The sequence below is a fragment of the Pelobates fuscus genome, chromosome 13, assembly GCF_036172605.1.
Source record: "Pelobates fuscus isolate aPelFus1 chromosome 13, aPelFus1.pri, whole genome shotgun sequence".
Lineage (NCBI taxonomy): Eukaryota > Metazoa > Chordata > Amphibia > Anura > Pelobatidae > Pelobates > Pelobates fuscus.
Window position 1 is genome coordinate 12,975,870 of NC_086329.1, and position 17,188 is coordinate 12,993,057.

At 38.8% G+C, this 17,188-nt stretch overlaps 1 protein-coding gene across 5 annotated transcripts in view; it reads right to left on the bottom strand.

Annotated features, from left to right (window-relative positions):
• Positions 1 to 1,348: 1,348 nt before the first annotated feature.
• The window catches only part of WDR89 (WD repeat domain 89), a 31,898-nt gene continuing 16,058 nt past the window's right edge, over positions 1,349 to 17,188 (bottom strand). For 3 of the 5 annotated variants that reach the window (XM_063440499.1, XM_063440496.1, XM_063440497.1), the window contains one exon: positions 5,143 to 6,548. In XM_063440499.1, coding sequence (XP_063296569.1) covers positions 5,355 to 6,509 — 1,155 coding nt within the window. In that variant the 5' untranslated portion in view covers positions 6,510 to 6,548 and the 3' untranslated portion in view covers positions 5,143 to 5,354. Of the gene's footprint in view, positions 1,496 to 5,142; positions 6,549 to 11,163; positions 11,296 to 17,188 lie in introns of those variants that run through there. The other 2 variants (XM_063440498.1, XR_010086320.1) reach the window with 2 other exon arrangements.

Consider the following 17,188-nt stretch of genomic DNA (forward strand, 5'->3'; position numbering starts at 1 on the left):
TGCCAGTGTGTTTTTTTTTCATTTGAAGTCTGTTTTTTATTAAAAGTGGAACATTTACATATGAATATATTCCTTTATGTTTATTTGCTTCTTTAAAATATGAGATTTTCGAAAAGTAAATAAGATGAATAAAACCGTTTCGCTAACAGGATACTTGAGTATTTTACAAGTGAATTTTTTTTTATTTTTTTTTATTTTCTCCCTAAAGGAGGTGGTTAATTCGTAGTTAAAAGCAGAACTGCTGCTGTATGATCAGCTTAACCTGTATATTAAGAGACAAGATAATTACGCCTTGATTTACGGCCGCTGTAGCTATGCGGATGGATCACTTTTGTGATGGGAACCAAACTTAATCCCTGCACTGTTAACTAGAAAGTAAAACCCATGTTTGTTTTGGTTTCCAGTACAAATGTTGTGCAGATAATGTCAGATACCATTAACACAGAAAAGTTGAATAACTTGCAAGTTGCTAAGCAACTGCGACACATATGATCGTAATGAAAATAGGCATGGCTGCACACATTACAAGTATAATTATGTCACAGCTAGTCAGGAGGAGTCAGTACTTACAAGCAATATACGTTTAACATTGTTTCAAACTAAATTGTATGCCACACGCCACAATATAAAAAGTTTATTTTTACTAAAAGTGGAAAAAAACAACAAAAACAAACAAAACCAGTACTTCTGTGTGGCACCGTTGATGCTAAAATTGATGATATGGATACACATTTTAAATAGCCATTTGAGTGTAATTAATAAAAATTCTGTGTTTTCTAATAACTCGGAAGGAGATTGTGAGCAACGAATACATGCTTGTCGTTAAAAGTCAGAAACTGCACCCATAGTAAAGCTTAGAATTGAATGCGTTCCTATAAGAAGCATTTGGTTGAGCGTGCAGCCCTCGCCATGCATGCACATCAGTCCCCAGTGCTGCTCTATGATTCGGATTGGACTGTCAGCTAGAGAGCGATGCCTGCTGATAATGTCGCGGGAGGAGGGGCTGCCAGCAGGGAGCCTCTTAGCCGGAGAAAAGGTAAGTAAAACCTTTTTTAAAATAGCTTTTATTGTGTTGGAGAGGGGCACAAATCTAATTATAGGAGTAGGGCCTTCTTTCTCAACCTATGGTATGTGTACCCCATGAGTTACGTGTACCAATGGCAGGGTGTACACCAAGAACTGGCCACATGGCCACCTTAGCGATCCTCCAAGGATGGGGCTGGGCTGGAAGTATTTTGGTTAGTGTGTGTAAGAAAATGTGTATGTATCTATCAGCGAGTGTGTGTCAGTGAACGTGTGTGTCAAAAAAGCGAGTGTGTCGGTCGGTGTGTCCTTTGTCTGTAAGTGTGTTTACCTTACCGTGCAGAACACGGATTGGCAGATCGTGGCACTGGGCCTGTTTGCTTCTCCTAGAAGTATTGGACTCGATTAGAGATAATTGTGATTGATGATATAACCGTAAGCAGACTGGGCTGCAGCCAGGAACGTGTCAACACTAAGGAAGGAACATTAACATTAAATATATTTACTGTTGGTGTGTTCCTTAAATCAAATAATATAAATAGATAGATGTTTAACTCTTGCTTTATGTAATCAAATTGACAAAAAGTGCATATTGTGTTCACTAATCATGTGCAGCTATTATTATTATTTACAAAGCGCCAACAAGTTCTGCAACAGGTAGACTAATAAACACTTATTTGCAAGTTGGACATACAGGAACAGAAGGTGCTGAGATCCCTTCTCAATAGATCTTACATTGGAGTGGGGTAAAGTTGCACAAGTAAATAAAAGAAATCATGGGTCGTTTTTGGTTTTTACTGTTATTTTTCAGTACTTTTTAATTAGTCATATTACCCCTGTTGTCCATAATTACTTTTAATCGCACTAATTCAGCTGATCTAGTGTAAACTAGAAGGTAAAAGTTTTGCACGCTGGTGAAATTGGTATAGGCTCGCTAGTTAGCAAGAAACTGGCTGCCCTCTCTCTCGTTCTGCTGGCCACTTGCCCACTGAGTTCCCTCTGTAGATGCTGTCAGGCAATGTATAACAATGAAGCAGGCCACTCAAGGGCCTAGGGCTCCCTACTGCCCCATACTGGCAGAACCAGTACCCAACACAACATTTCCAGAATTGTAGCACTAAACTTTCTAGGAACCTTCTCAATGCTTCACTGTTGCCTGCAGACTCTCACTCTTGTCCCGCTCACCAGCCTTTTGGCAAACAAACTACTTTCTGCTAAATATTTAGAATGTTGACTCATCAATACAGAACCTGTTGCCATATTTCTGATCTCCAGAAATGTATGTGCATTGTCAAGTCATTTGGCCCTATTTCCACATTGAAAGTATGGCTTTTTGGCCAGCAATCCTCCGCGAAGATCAGTTCTGACCAGGCTTCTCCAAACTGTAGATGGGTGCACCAGGGTCCCGCTGCTTCTGAACTGACGGTGTTGTTAAACATCTTCTGATTACGAAGGACAGTAAGCACAATGTGTCTTTTGTTTGCTGCGGTAATGGCCGACCAGTGCGTCTACGGTCCTCAAGGTTGCCCATTTTTTTGTATTTCCTCCTAAGAGCATAGACAGCACATCTGTAAACCCCTGTCTGCCTTGGTATTTCTGCCTGGAAGTGACCGTGCTGAACCAGTGTAACAGTATTATAACAGTATTAAACAATTAGATTTTTGAAACCATTCTTACTGTACGGCATATTTTTTAACAGTTGCACAGTAATGTATATTTTTTATACTTTACATACAAGCATATTAAAACACAAAACATTTTGTGAAGTGAGACGTGGTATGTACAATCACCTGACATTTTTCTAGTGACAGTTTGATCACTGCTATGAGGCTGCCTGTCGCACATTGCCAATCTGTCATTTACCAATGTAACAGATTGCACCATCACCATCTGCCAGTCAATGGGGTAGATTACCTACCAATAGCTGGAAGAGGGTTCAGGATTTAACAACTGCCATGCACAGTAATGGTCTTTGATTATGTGACGGGTCATGCAGCAATCAGCTTTGACTGCCATGTAGCCAACATCAGGTCCCTTGTCTGACTGTGACAGCAGCATCTACCCGAAGCTCCCATATCAAAACAATGTCTTGTCACAGAGACGCATTACATGAGAGACTCCTGCATACAGGGGTTCTTAGCAGAACCTTTAAGAAGTTCCAATTATCACACCTAATACTATGTGTTTTTAACACTTTATTTGTATCACTACCTTTGTATAATCCAAATCTTTGAAAATTACTCAAGGATATAATTCTGTATATAAAAAAAAAAAAAGTACAAAACAATATCCCTATAATATATATATATATATAGGAATGGTTGCATGGGGGGATGGTTGCACTCACCTAAACATGCTTAAATGGGGTGCTGCTGGGGGCCATATTATACAATAAACAATACACAAGATCCAGCGCACTCTCCTATCTGCTAAACAGCAACTTCAATGTTGACAGATTTTATTAGTTTGTAAAAGTTTTTTTTAAAAACACCTAATCTAGGCAAAACAATGGGGATTTAGTTACATTATATGATCATACATTGCATAAGCCAGCCACAACGTCAATGTACCCCATCTTTGGCAGGTCCTACTCTCACAGTTTAATGTCTGCTCTTATGAGATTAACCACTTAATTGGGGAAAAATTCCATCTGAGGCTCTCTGCAGTACAAGGCTAAATAGGGACCCGAGATGAGGCACCTGTAACAGGGAGGGGTGCAAAACCAAGGAGTTGGCTAGACTCCCAAATATATATAGGAAACATGGGGGGATGGTTCCACTCACCTAAACATGCTTAAATGGGGTGCTGCTGGGGGCCATATTATACAATAAACAATACACAAGATCCAGCGCACTCTCCTAGCTACTAAACAGCAACTTCAATGTTGACAGATTTTATTAGTTTGTAAAAGTTTTTTTTAAAAACACCTAATCTAGGCAAAAAAATGGGGATTTAGTTACATTATATGATCATACATTGCATAAGCCTGCCACAACGACTAAATCTAGTATTGAAAAGGGCTTAAAAACAGACCTGTAATCAAAAAATATTAAAAGAGCTACTCCAAACACTTTTAAGTGGTCATGGTGAACGGAGTCTGCTGGGGAAGATGCAACTACACCTCTAGCAGCATCATGGGGGAGTCATTTCAAGAGTTTCAGGTGGCTAATGTTAATTCTGTGCATATTTGACATCTGAAGTCAACATGCACAGCATGGCGTCATGCCTCCCTTTGTGCCACCCATGTCCTCCCATTAACCGAACTTCCCTCGGCAGCCACAGGGAGTAACATCAGCAGGAGGAGGATCTGGCTAACGGGAAGAACTTGGGCTCGTGCTGAAATAGAGGTAAGTTTATTTTGCAACAAACTAGGAGATTAATTCCTTCTTGACCCCAGAATGGCAGTCAGATTAATCCTTGGATCAAGAAGCATTTACCCTACATTAAAAAATGATATCCTTGAATATTCTGTTTTTGCAAGTATGCATCTAGTTGCCGTTTATACATCTGTACGGACTCTAATAAAAACCACTATGTCAGGCAGAGAATTCCACATTGTTTTTGTTCTTATGGTAAAATAAAAACTTTTTTTGCCTTAGACTAAATCTTTCTTCCAGTCTAAATGCATGACCTCATGTCCTACGTAAAGTCCGGTTTGTGAATAGATTTCCACACAATGGTTTGTATTGGCCCCTGATACATTTGTGTAATGTTCTCATATACCCTCTGAGGTTTAAAGTTGTTAACCTTTCTTCATAGTAAGTAACCCTTTAAATGTTTCCTTCATTCATTATCAAAATATAATCTCTATATAAAGGTTGGCCAAGTAATATACTACAGGTACAACTCCCAAGATTTGCAGCAGAGCAACATGAGTGGTATCCACCTTTTGGCCATGACTGCTATCCACCTAGCGTGCCGCACCTCTGTATGGCAGTGGTATAAGTGTACAAACCAAAATATAATCTACAAATAATACACACGGTGTGGATTCTGCCAAAGATTTAAAATAATTAGCTCTGTGTATCATGTCATGCTTGCACCATAACAATCGTCCTGGAATTAATTCTCCAACCTATGGCAATATTAAGAATTGTATTTTATTTTTTGTTTAATATCTTTTTATTGCGTTTTCAATAAAAGTCATCAAAACAAGGGGTACAGAAGAGACAAGGGTATATAAATAGATATATGGTTAAAACGGTTTCTGTCCGAGAAAATATAACAAGAGAGGCTTCAAATCCAAACTATATGAAGGCCTAGAGTAGAAGAATGCATACAAAAAAAAATAAAAAAAATGTAAGTAAAGTAAGTTATACGAAAGGAGATGGTCATTTTTGCTTAGGACTATAGGATTTGGTATTGTGAACACGAACTCTCTGCTGCACGGTCGATGCCATTTTCAGTGTTTTGTTCTTGGTTTGAATCTCTTTAGTATCTGGACTCCATAGTAAAAGCTGAGCATCTTCCCCACCAGTCAGTAAAGAGCCGTCCTCCAGATTCCAGTGAAAGGAACGGACAGTTGAAGAATGACCGCAAGAAAGAGTTTTTAAATGTCTCACTTTATCAGATTTACAGCTCAGAATGTGGATATCGCCAGCATGAGACCCCCCTGCAAGAAAGAGGGAATTCTCTTTTTCATGATACATGCCTCCAATCAAATAGTCAATAGCACAGCCTTGGACTTGTGGTCTCATATCTGTTATCTTGGACAATGTGATGGCATCTTCAGTATCTATCTGAGCAAGGTCCCACCAGCAAAATCCTTCATCATGAGTCAAACAATATATCTGGTTATGATCTTCACCCGCCCAGCCAAGAAAGCTTACAGAGGAATCCGAATTACAGGTGGCAATCAAGGCATCATCTTCAGTGTCTTTTTTTATATCGAATATATTAACGAGTCCATCTGTGGACCCAGATGCCACCTTGCTTGGATTTGTTGGATGGAAGCGAATCTGAGTGACATCATCATTATGGGACTCTGAATAAACTCCAAGTGGATCTTTATTGGCGGGCATGCCTTCAGGAGACCGTGTGTCCCAGAAAACAAGGAAAGCATCCTCTTCTTCTATCTTCTCTGTGCCTGCACACACCACAAGGTCACTGCAGCTAATATCAAAGCTAATGAAAGCATTCGATGGGTAACCTTTAAATATTTGCACAGCACTTGCTCCAGGTGCACGAATGTCCCAGCTTTTGACAGTACCGTCACTCGAAGCTGAATACAGCAGGTTGTGGTTTTTATGTGCGAATCGAGCGCCACAGATTACCCCAGTGCCCTCCTTGTATTCCTGAAGAAAGTTCATGGTTTCTCTATTGTAAAGTCTAATTGATTTATTAGAACACAAAGCAGCAACTACCTGACTGCTCTGTCCTGCCGTGGATTTAGACACTTCGATGCCGAGTACATAAGTCATATCATCCACCATGGCTGAACGATTTGACATGTGAAGACGAGACAGCATTTCTTCTATTGTTCCCATGGTTTAAAGCTGTATTGTCCAATCAAATCAGGTAAAAATCTTAAAAACAAGAAAAATAAATATTACAAAAATAAAAATTATAACGCTTTCAAATGTATCTCACATCATTAAATTTACATTTAATAAAAAAAAATTGTTATTATGATGTTATTAGTTATATAGCGCCAACAAATTCTGCAGCGCTTTACAGTAGGTGGACAAACAAATGTGTAGTTGTAACCAGACAAGTTGGACACACAGGAACAGAGGGGTTGAGGGCCCTGCTCAATTAGCTTACATGCGAGAGGGAGTGGGGTAAAGTGACACAAAAGGTAAGGATAGTATTAGACTAGTGACAGTTGCAGAAGAGGAATCAGTCGGGAGCTATTAACAGTTTAGTTGATACGCTTTTATGAAGTGGGTTTTTAATGATTTTTTTTTGAAGGAGTGGAGACTGGGTGAGCATCTAGCGGAGGAGGGAAGTGAATTCCACAGGAACTCACGTTAAGTCTTTAAGGCGAGCGTCAGAGGTGGGAGTACGGACAGAAGATAGATATAAGTCTTCAGCAGAGCGGAAGGGCCTATACGTGACATACTTGTGTATTAGGGAGGATAGATAGGTGGGAGCAGCATTATGTAGAGATTTGAAAGCAAGAACCAGATTTTAAATTGAGCCCTATATCTTACAGAAAGCCAATGTAGCGACTGAAAGAAGGGTGAGGCATGGGAGGAGCGAGCGGACAGGAAGATGAGCCTTGCCGCCGCATTCATTATGGACTGTAATGGCGCAAGTTGGGAGGACTTAAGACCACTGAAAGGACAGTGGAATGGACCAGCACCTTAGTCGCATCTGGCATTAAGCAAGGTCTGATGCGCGCAATGTTTTTGAGATGGAAGAGGTAGGATTTGGCGACAGACTGAACATGAGGCGTGAAGGAGAGGTCGGAGTCAAAGAAAACACCTAGGCAGCGAGCCTGCGTGGTGAAGCGCATGGTAGTACTGTTGACTTGGAGGGAGACAGACACAGGAGTAGCAACACTTGAGGGAGGAAAGACCAGAATTTCAGTTTTGGTCAAATTGAGTTGAAGGAAGTGGGCAGCCATCCAGTTAGAAATAGCAGAGGGGTAGTCCGAGACACTAGTCAAGAGGGACGGAGAGAGATCAGGAGAGGACAGGTAGATTTGAGTTTCATCCGCATAGAAAGGATACTGGAAGCCAAAGGAGCTAATGAGTTTACCAAGGGAGGCAGTATAGATGGATAACAATAGGAGACCAATTATTGAACCTTGGGGGATACCAACAGAGAAGAGTTGGGGAGAAGAAGCAGAGCCAGAGAAAGAAACACTAAAAGAGCGCTGGGAGAGGTAGGAGGAGCACCAGGAGAGAGCAATATCTTGTAGACCGATATTGCGGAGGTTGAAAAGAAGCTGTTGATGATCAACAGTGTCAAAAGCCACAGAAAGAATAGGAGGCCGTGCATAATATAACATCCCCTCAGCATGCTGCAACAAATCCCCAGTACCTGCAGAGACAAAGGAAGGGACCAGAACGCGGCTGAACGTGTCCCTGCCATTGACTTCAATCAGAGAGCTGCATTATCCCAAGAGTGTCTGAGTAACAGGGTATGTGGGATACATACAGAAGCTATAATAATATGCACATGCACATCACTGGACAGCACCATGAAGTGAGGAGCACTACTGAATATAGAGAAGGGTTCTCATTCACGCTGCATATATAAATAGGATTCCCCACCTACCTGAAGAGGGTGGGCTATGTTGTAATGGTTTGGTGAAGTTTACTACATTAAAAAAAAAAAAATTAACCCTGGAAGAAGTATTCTAGCATGTTAGAAGCATCTTGTGTGTCTATTTGTGTTGGCTGTATTTAAATGGTTATTCCACGCACTATGACCACTATACTGGAGTCTATAAAGCGAAACGCACATATGGCCAGAGGTGTAACTCCACCTCAATGGGGCATCATAAGTCAGCCCAGAGCTAGAGTCCCAGGCTGGCTGAGGTCAATTCTGTACATATTTCTATGCACTGCATTGGCTGAGAGTGGCCGGCAGGATCGGCATCCGGCTCTACAGAAGCCAATGCACATCACAGCCAGACAGAGACCCGGCTGGACCAGGTAAGAGGGAAAACCATTGTAAAACAGGGGCCAGGGTACATCTGGCATCATATTCCCTACAGGAATTACTCTCTAAGGAAAAGTACATTTGCAAAGCATTAATGAGTTTTAAACGCTCTTTATTACGTATGTAAAAAAAATAAAAAGTTGAGAAATCTAAATCTAATTAAGTTTTCAAAGCGCCAAATCAAAGGAACCCATTACACTGCATGCATATGTAGTAAAAACTGCGGTGCCTTCCCTCTATTGTAAAGTAATATGTATGTGAAGGGCTATAGAAATAAAATAAATACACACAATCTCACATTCTTCAAACAGTGCACAAATATAAATCATTTCACTGTGGATCAATTTACAATTGCACATTTACATTTAGATTATTCAATTGCGACAATGCATGTTCCCACAGAGCGCAGAAATTAAACATATAATTTCCAAAAACGATTTGCAAAGTGTTGCCACTGACAGGATAACAACTAAACAAACTCGATTATGCCTAGTGAGCCGAATGCTGGTGTAAAAACAGGCTTAACAAGCCGAGAAAAGTGGATGAATTTGCTGTGATTAAAAGCCAGAGACTCCCCGGATCTTTGACATCATTTTAATAAACGTTTTTTTGATAACTTAATGCGATTCCCCCACCAGCAAAAAAAAAAAATCGCAGCGATAATTCTGGCACAGAAACATGACGGCCACGAAAGAAAACGAGAGGCACATTTATCTGTCGACACATTCCTATTTTAGGAATGTTTCCACTAAAAGTCCTTAAAACTCATCTAAATAGCCTCATATCTCCATAGCACTGTAAAGTAAGCTTACCCTTTTTAGGGGCCGATACATTAACCAGTGATTTGTGAGGAGTTGGAATGGGCTGGAGTGCAATTTGCTAAACTTAGTATAAAAACGTTCTAACTTTGAATCATGATTGCACAGCATTGGTCTACACAAATTCCACGCAGTCTGTCCCAGATCCTTGGTGCCAGTTTTGTACGTACATCACTCACCAATGATACCATAATCATGATAATAATCTAAAGTTGTTTTGGTGCTTAGAGTACCCTTTTAATAAACTAAAACAAAATAAATGTTTTTAAAAGCCCAGAAATTTAGGGCAAAAGGATCTAATATAGTACTTTATGCAGTCATATTTGAAAATAGTAAGCCTGTTTGAAAATATTCTCCTGGGATTCACACTTGGATTTTACCTTTTTTTTTTTTACAGCATGTTCTTTGTAGACGATTTGAAGCTTGTTTCAATTGATAGAGGACTCACTGCAAAGAGCGCCATTTTAGTCAGCGCACACATTGTTTGCGGGATCAACGTCTCTCTACTGGGACATACATACATACATACATACATACATACATACATAATCTGATGGCGCTATATATATAATAAAATAATAATATATGCTGTTGATTATGCTTGCTTCCCATTTTGTACTACGTAACCAAGATCTGTTCATGCAAAAGATGCAGGTTTGTATTTAGGGATAATCAGAATCGCTGTTACTGATTTCTGGCATCAAAACCTTTGCACATATTTTGTCATCCTAATGGTCAAATCTGAACCCATTATTTTAAAGACTATGCATGTGTAATACAAGCAAGACATTAACGGTTTCATACTTGTATTTTCTAAAAGTGTGCTGTAGTGGTTATGGTGCCAGTTTATCTTAGTGTATCTCTTTATCCCTGGCAAAGCATCACTTACAACAGTTAGATATATACTCTTTGGCCACATTATTTCATTAATCTAATTCATCAGCTTGGAGGTTGTTTGGCCTTTTCGCAGAACTGCTTCAAGTCAGTGATGTTGCTGGGATGTTTTGAGTGAACCGCAGTGGAAGATTTCAATTGGACTGATGTTAGAAGACTCTGAACCAGAACAAAAATGTTGCGTTCTGGGATGGTGGAATCATCGTTTTGGTCGGGGATTTGTTTCAGCCTCATTGCCAGGCTGTATGACACGCATTCTATTATATCCCAGGTCCCCGAAGGACACACTGACTTTTCCCTGGAGAATTTACATGTACAATCCACAAATCTTTTTCTCTCAATCCCTGGAATCCCGCCAAGTCCTGAATCTGTAAAAACGCCCCAAACCATTAAATCGCTTAACGACATCTACGCTCCAAGAAACTAGCAACAAGCAAAAAGTACCTTTCACGATGAAAGACTTTGATATTATCATTACACTTCCTTATCACATAATCTCCTTACTGTATATAAAAAAAACAAAAAACGGACAAGGAAACTGCGGCACGCCATGATCACTTAACGATACAGAAGAGAAGAGGCTAACATCATCCTTGCCCAAAGAAAAACTTAAATTTAAAATATAATAAATCAGAATTTGGAAATGGCACTACCGGTTATAAAGCGACTGCAGTGGTTTTCAAGCAAGCTTCGTACACACAAGTGCTACTAAAAAAATCTTTCAAAATACATCTGCCTCGAATACAAGAGACAAGGAACACTGCAAACCAGCTCGGATTTGCTGGCCCAATTCACAAACATTGTAGGGTTTAAATACCTGTGCAATGAGCGTTCATTAAGTGCGCTTGCATGGCAGCCGTGTGCCGTGAAATTTAACACACGCAACCTTAGGAAAAAGCTGGGCAGCAAGCCAACGCAAGGTCAGAGCTTGGTGACACTGTAGCTAATGTTAGAGCCTTGCGGTGTGCATTACATATAACGTTTCAGAGTTCTACTTATCTGTTCTCTATTTAGGTTAAAACGTTTCGTGGCTTATTTGTGAATACCGGTGCATTCCTTCAGCAGGACGAAAACGAAATAACCGATAAAGATGTCTATCATTAACCCCTTAAGGACCAAACTTCTGGAATTAAAGGGAATCATGACATGTCACACATGTCGTGTGTCCTTAAGGGGTTAAACAAGACCCAGAGATAAATTGCCTTGAACTCACAGCACAAACGGAGAGTTTGGAAAACAAACTTATACGCCAGGGCCAATAGGAGAGGGAAGCGGATCTTGGGGGGGGGTGACTGCAGGCCGTAGGATTTATTTGGTACAGGAAATTGCAGCAAGCATTGCAGTGACATTTAAACCCAGGTGAAATGGCAAATATTTATTTATAAAGAATGGAAAACGCAGCACTGCCTTCTGCTTACCGAATCAGTTTGGTGACTCTGAGACACGAATGTGAAGGCATATTGTGTGTATTTGACATTGAGCACCGAATGAGAACAGTAAACCTGTCTCCAGATTAAGTATTATCCATGTGTGATACAGGGATTAAACACAGGCACAACCTATATACAAAGCTCAATCAGCATCAGGTAGAAAGAGAGGCTTAAAAAGCATCTCACATTTTATTGTTTTACAATATGCATACATTTTCTTTTTTTAATAGCCCGGAATAAAAAGCGGAAGTATCTTGACTATAATAGCAATTCAGGGCACGCATTTACAGACCCTTTCATATAAAACAAAATATCAGTCCCCCGCTATCCAAGTCACAAAACAGACCCAATATGGGGATCTGCACAGAAATATACAGTGTGTTACTTATATATACACACTAAACTAGACCCAACAATAATATAATCCAATAAAATAATATAACCCAATAATAATAAACCCAATATAACCCAATAATAATAAACCCAATTTAACCCGATAATAATAAACCCAATATAACCCGATAATAATAAACCCAATATAACCCAATAATAATAAACCCAATATAACCCAATAATAATAAACCCAATATAACCCAATAATAATAAACCCAATATAACCCAATAATAATAAACCCAATATAACCCAATAATAATAAACCCAATATAACCCAATAATAATAAACCCAATATAACCCAATAATAATAAACCCAATAATAATAAACCCAATATAACTCAATAATATTAAACCCAATATAACCCAATAATAATAAACCGAATATAACCCAATAATAATAAACCCAATATAACCCAATAATAATAAACCCAATATAACCCAATAATAATAAACCCAATATAATCCAATAATAATAAACCCAATATAACTCAATAATATTAAACCCAATATAACCCAATAATAATAAACCCAATATAACCCAATAATAATAAACCCAATATAACCCGATAATAATAAACCCAATATAACCCAATAATAATAAACCCAATATAACCCAATAATAATAAACCCAATAATAATAAACCCAATATAACCCAATAATAATAAACCCAATATAACCCAATAATAATAAACCCAATAATAATAAACCCAATATAACTCAATAATATTAAACCCAATATAACCCAATAATAATAAACCGAATATAACCCAATAATAATAAACCCAATATAACCCAATAATAATAAACCCAATATAACCCAATAATAATAAACCCAATATAACCCAATAATAATAAACCCAATATAATCCAATAATAATAAACCCAATATAACTCAATAATATTAAACCCAATATAACCCAATAATAATAAACCCAATATAACCCAATAATAATAAACCCAATATAACCCAATAATAATAAACCCAATATAACCCAATAATAATAAACCCAATATAACCCAATAATAATAAACCCAATATAACCCAATAATAATAAACCCAATATAACCCAATAATAATAAACCCAATATAACCCAATAATAATAAACCCAATATAACCCAATAATAATAAACCCAATATAACCCAATAATAATAAACCCAATATAACTCAATAATAATAAACCCAATATAACTCAATAATAATAAACCCAATATAACCCAATAATAATAAACCCAATATAACTCAATAATAATAAACCGAATATAACCCAATAATAATAAACCCAATATAACCCAATAATAATAAACCCAATATAACCCAATAATAATAATAAACCCAATATAACTCAATAATAATAAACCCAATATAACCCAATAATAATAAACCCAATATAACCCAATAATAATAAACCCAATATAACCCAATAATAATAAACCCAATATAATTCCAAAACACTCATTCTGGCCTAAATTTTATATTTGTCATTAAACCTCAATTTATTAGACATTGATATCACACCTTGGTCTATGTTGTAATCAGGATTATTCCCACACACCGCTCTGTGAGGTTGTACATCTCTCTTTTATAGTCAATGTGTCCTTTTTCTCAACTACAGTCACCTTTTACCCCAAACATCCATTTTTAACTCTCCCCAATCTTTGTATTTTATCCTATGTTTTTTTATTACAAAAATCTCCTCACATCTAGCCTACACTGTCAATATTCCCATTTATCTCAACTCAATCTCCGTTTTTTTAAAAATATCTTTCCCCCAGAACTTTCTCCCACACAATGCTTATTCAATTTATCACTTAACCCAGGGCTTGGCAGATTTGTTTGGAATCTAGGAGCCCGCTAAAAAAGTTAGGAGCCCGTTATTTTTAACAGACACTATAGTCACCAGAACCACCACAGATTAATTTAGTTGTTCTGGTGCCCATAGCCTGTCCCTGTAGCCTTTTCAATGTAAATGCTGCCTTTTTCAGAGCAAAGTCATTGCCGCTTACTAAGACCTCTAGTGACAGTTACTCAGACGGCCACTAGAGAGTCCTGTGTCAGTGCTCTGCATGGAGGTGCTGAATGTTACCCATAGCCAACATGCGTAATATCCACCCAATGCTTTGCTATGGGAAAGCATTGGCTTAGCTGAGATCATTAAGATCTCAGCTATGGAGGCAGGACGAGGAACAGTGAAACCATCACGGCGTGGGGAAAAGGGGGAGTAAAAACACCAATCGTGATCGGAGGGGGTATCTAAAGAGACACACACTCTCTGAAAAGACATACAAACGTACACACAGACACTCATTGACGAGAAACAAGCCAAAGTCGGTAACAAGAAATCCAAATATAATATAAAACGCACTCTTAGGTCAACATGAACCACAACAGGGCAACTTGCTACTGAAAGGCCCTGACTTATAAAGCCAGGGAACCGATCCAATTGGTCTGCATCACTGTAGAGTGTCTAAACACCCAAATTCGGCCAAAAGCTGAATTCAGCAGTTTCAGTTCGTGCGTACTGACATAATGGCACGACTCCGTACAAATAGAAGCGCACGCAGAACGTGCAGCGTCTGAATCACCATCAACCTGCTGTCAATACGACTCGTATTGACTCTTCCCCAGGGACGCCGTCAGGTGACTCCTTTCCCCATAACCACCGCAGCACACGTTTGTAGATATTACTCAAAAATATTCACCACTAAAATTTCAAAGTAAAAAAATAAGTAAAAAAAAAAACACACCACATATTTAACATGATTGCTTTAAAAGGGATACTATAGTCACCTGAACAACTTTAGCTTAATGAAGCAGTTTTGGTGTATAGAACATGCCCCTGCAGCCTCACTGCTCAATCCTCTGCCATTTAGGAGTTAAATCCCTTTGTTTATGAACCCTAGTCACACCTCCCTGCATGTGACTTGCACAGCCTTCCATAAACACTTCCTGTAAAGAGAGCCCTATTTAGGCTTTCTTTATTGCAAGTTCTGTTTAATTACGATTTTCTTAACCCTGCTATGTTAATAGCTTGCTAGACCCTGCAAGAGCCTCCTGTATGTGATTAAAGTTCAATTTAGAGATTGAGATACAATTATTTAAGGTAAATTACATCTGTTTGAAAGTGAAACCAGTTTTTTTTTTTCATGCAGGCTCTGTCAATCATAGCCAGGGGAGGTGTGGCTAGGGCTGCATAAACAGAAACAAAGTGATTTAACTCCTAAATGACAGTGAATTGAGCAGTGAAATTGCAGGGGAATGATCTATACACTAAAACTGCTTTATTTAGCTAAAGTCGTTTAGGTGACTATAGTGTTCCTTTAAGATTAGTTTACCCACATAGTACGGTCTTTTTTGCTCCAACTCCGAGCACAAATATTTTTTTAGACCATAGCAGCCTAATCAGGGGGGAGGGGGGGTTGTTTTTCAAAAGCTAAAAAAAAAATGCAGTCTCCAGCTCATCCACCTCGCAGAGGAAATCGCAAAGAGATAGACTTGCTAAATCTATTATTCTACATCAGAGAAACAGGAAATAGATGATCTTCCTAATAAAAACACAAAGGGAGCACTAGAATGTAGATGAACGCTTCAGATTGGCTTACGTAATTTCCTTAGCAATGATGAATTTCCTGCATTCTACTATAATAAGCCTAAACATAGGAGATCAGCTGCTAAAGTACAGACTGTATTCAGCTCCATGAGACTGGCAAAGTAGGAGCATTCTACACAAATCTAACATATAGAGAGTAGACTAGGGGCCCAGGGAATGGCTCGTTACACACCAACTACGCTATAGTCACATTGTGGCACTGAAGGAATGTTGCTTCCATTGAGGGGACACCCCAGGCATCCGCACATATTAAGAGCAAAGTGTGAGCTAGTTATGCTAGAATTATTATTAATATTCCACTATGCAGAGATTTATGGGATGACCTGAGCAATGTCATTATTGGAGGAGTTACTGCCTGGTTTGGGCAAAGCTCACCGGAGATGCTTCAAAGACAGGAAATTTACGGTAGAACTTTGAATTTTTTTTTTTTTTTATCATTCATTTTTAACTAGGTTATATTAACATTTTCTGTATATATTTAATGTATTAAGCCTACTATTACCCTTAAGAGTGGAATGGAGAGTAATACTAAATACAAAATATATTAAACTAAATTTAAAACTCTTAAACCAAAAGATAGTTTGTTTCTAGGTTGGAGTCTCCTAAAATATTATTTAGTGCTCTCTCTTTAAAGAATCATTTTAAGAATCATGTCTCCATTACTGGAACAGTGACGTTATAATTAGAGTGTTCTGCCCCCCCATTATATTATAGGGGAGGGGGAGTGGTAGGTAAGGGGGTAACCCACCTTTTATCCAATTCCATCCCGATCTTGCCACGGCAGATTATCATCATCTTCAATTATAATTTCAATGAATTCTAAGCACTGGGTGCGTGAGAAGCATTCTCACGGAGAAGCACTGGCATTATCCACTAAAGTGAGAATTCTGACGTGAATTCAAAGTGAAATTAAATTATAAGTCAAAATCGGCAAACTGGAAATATACACTAAGGCAGCTACGCTTTCAGTCCGGCTACTTAATCCTTAAATTTAAAATTCTATTTGGATTCACTTTAGTAATCACCCTGTTAATCCAATGCTTCTTTAAAGGAAACATGAACAGCATTCAGAGATGCCAAACGTGAAGACTTTCAATAATTGAAGGTCTTCAAAGAGTGTCTTTATTGGCAGTCTGATTGATTGAATGACTGATTGCCAGCCACAGAGACAGCATGTCACTCTTGCGGCCCACTGTGAATTTATTTGCAGCCTGCCCTGGGAGAGTAGGCCAGCCACTCCCCCTTCCCTCCTGCACGCAGTGCCATTCACTCCCCCTTCCCTCCTGCACGCAGTGCCAGCCACTCCCCCTTCCATCCTGCACGCAGTGCCAGCCACTCCCCCTTCCATCCTGCACGCAGTGCCAGCCACTCCCCCTTCCCTCCTGCTCACAGTGCCAGCCACTCCC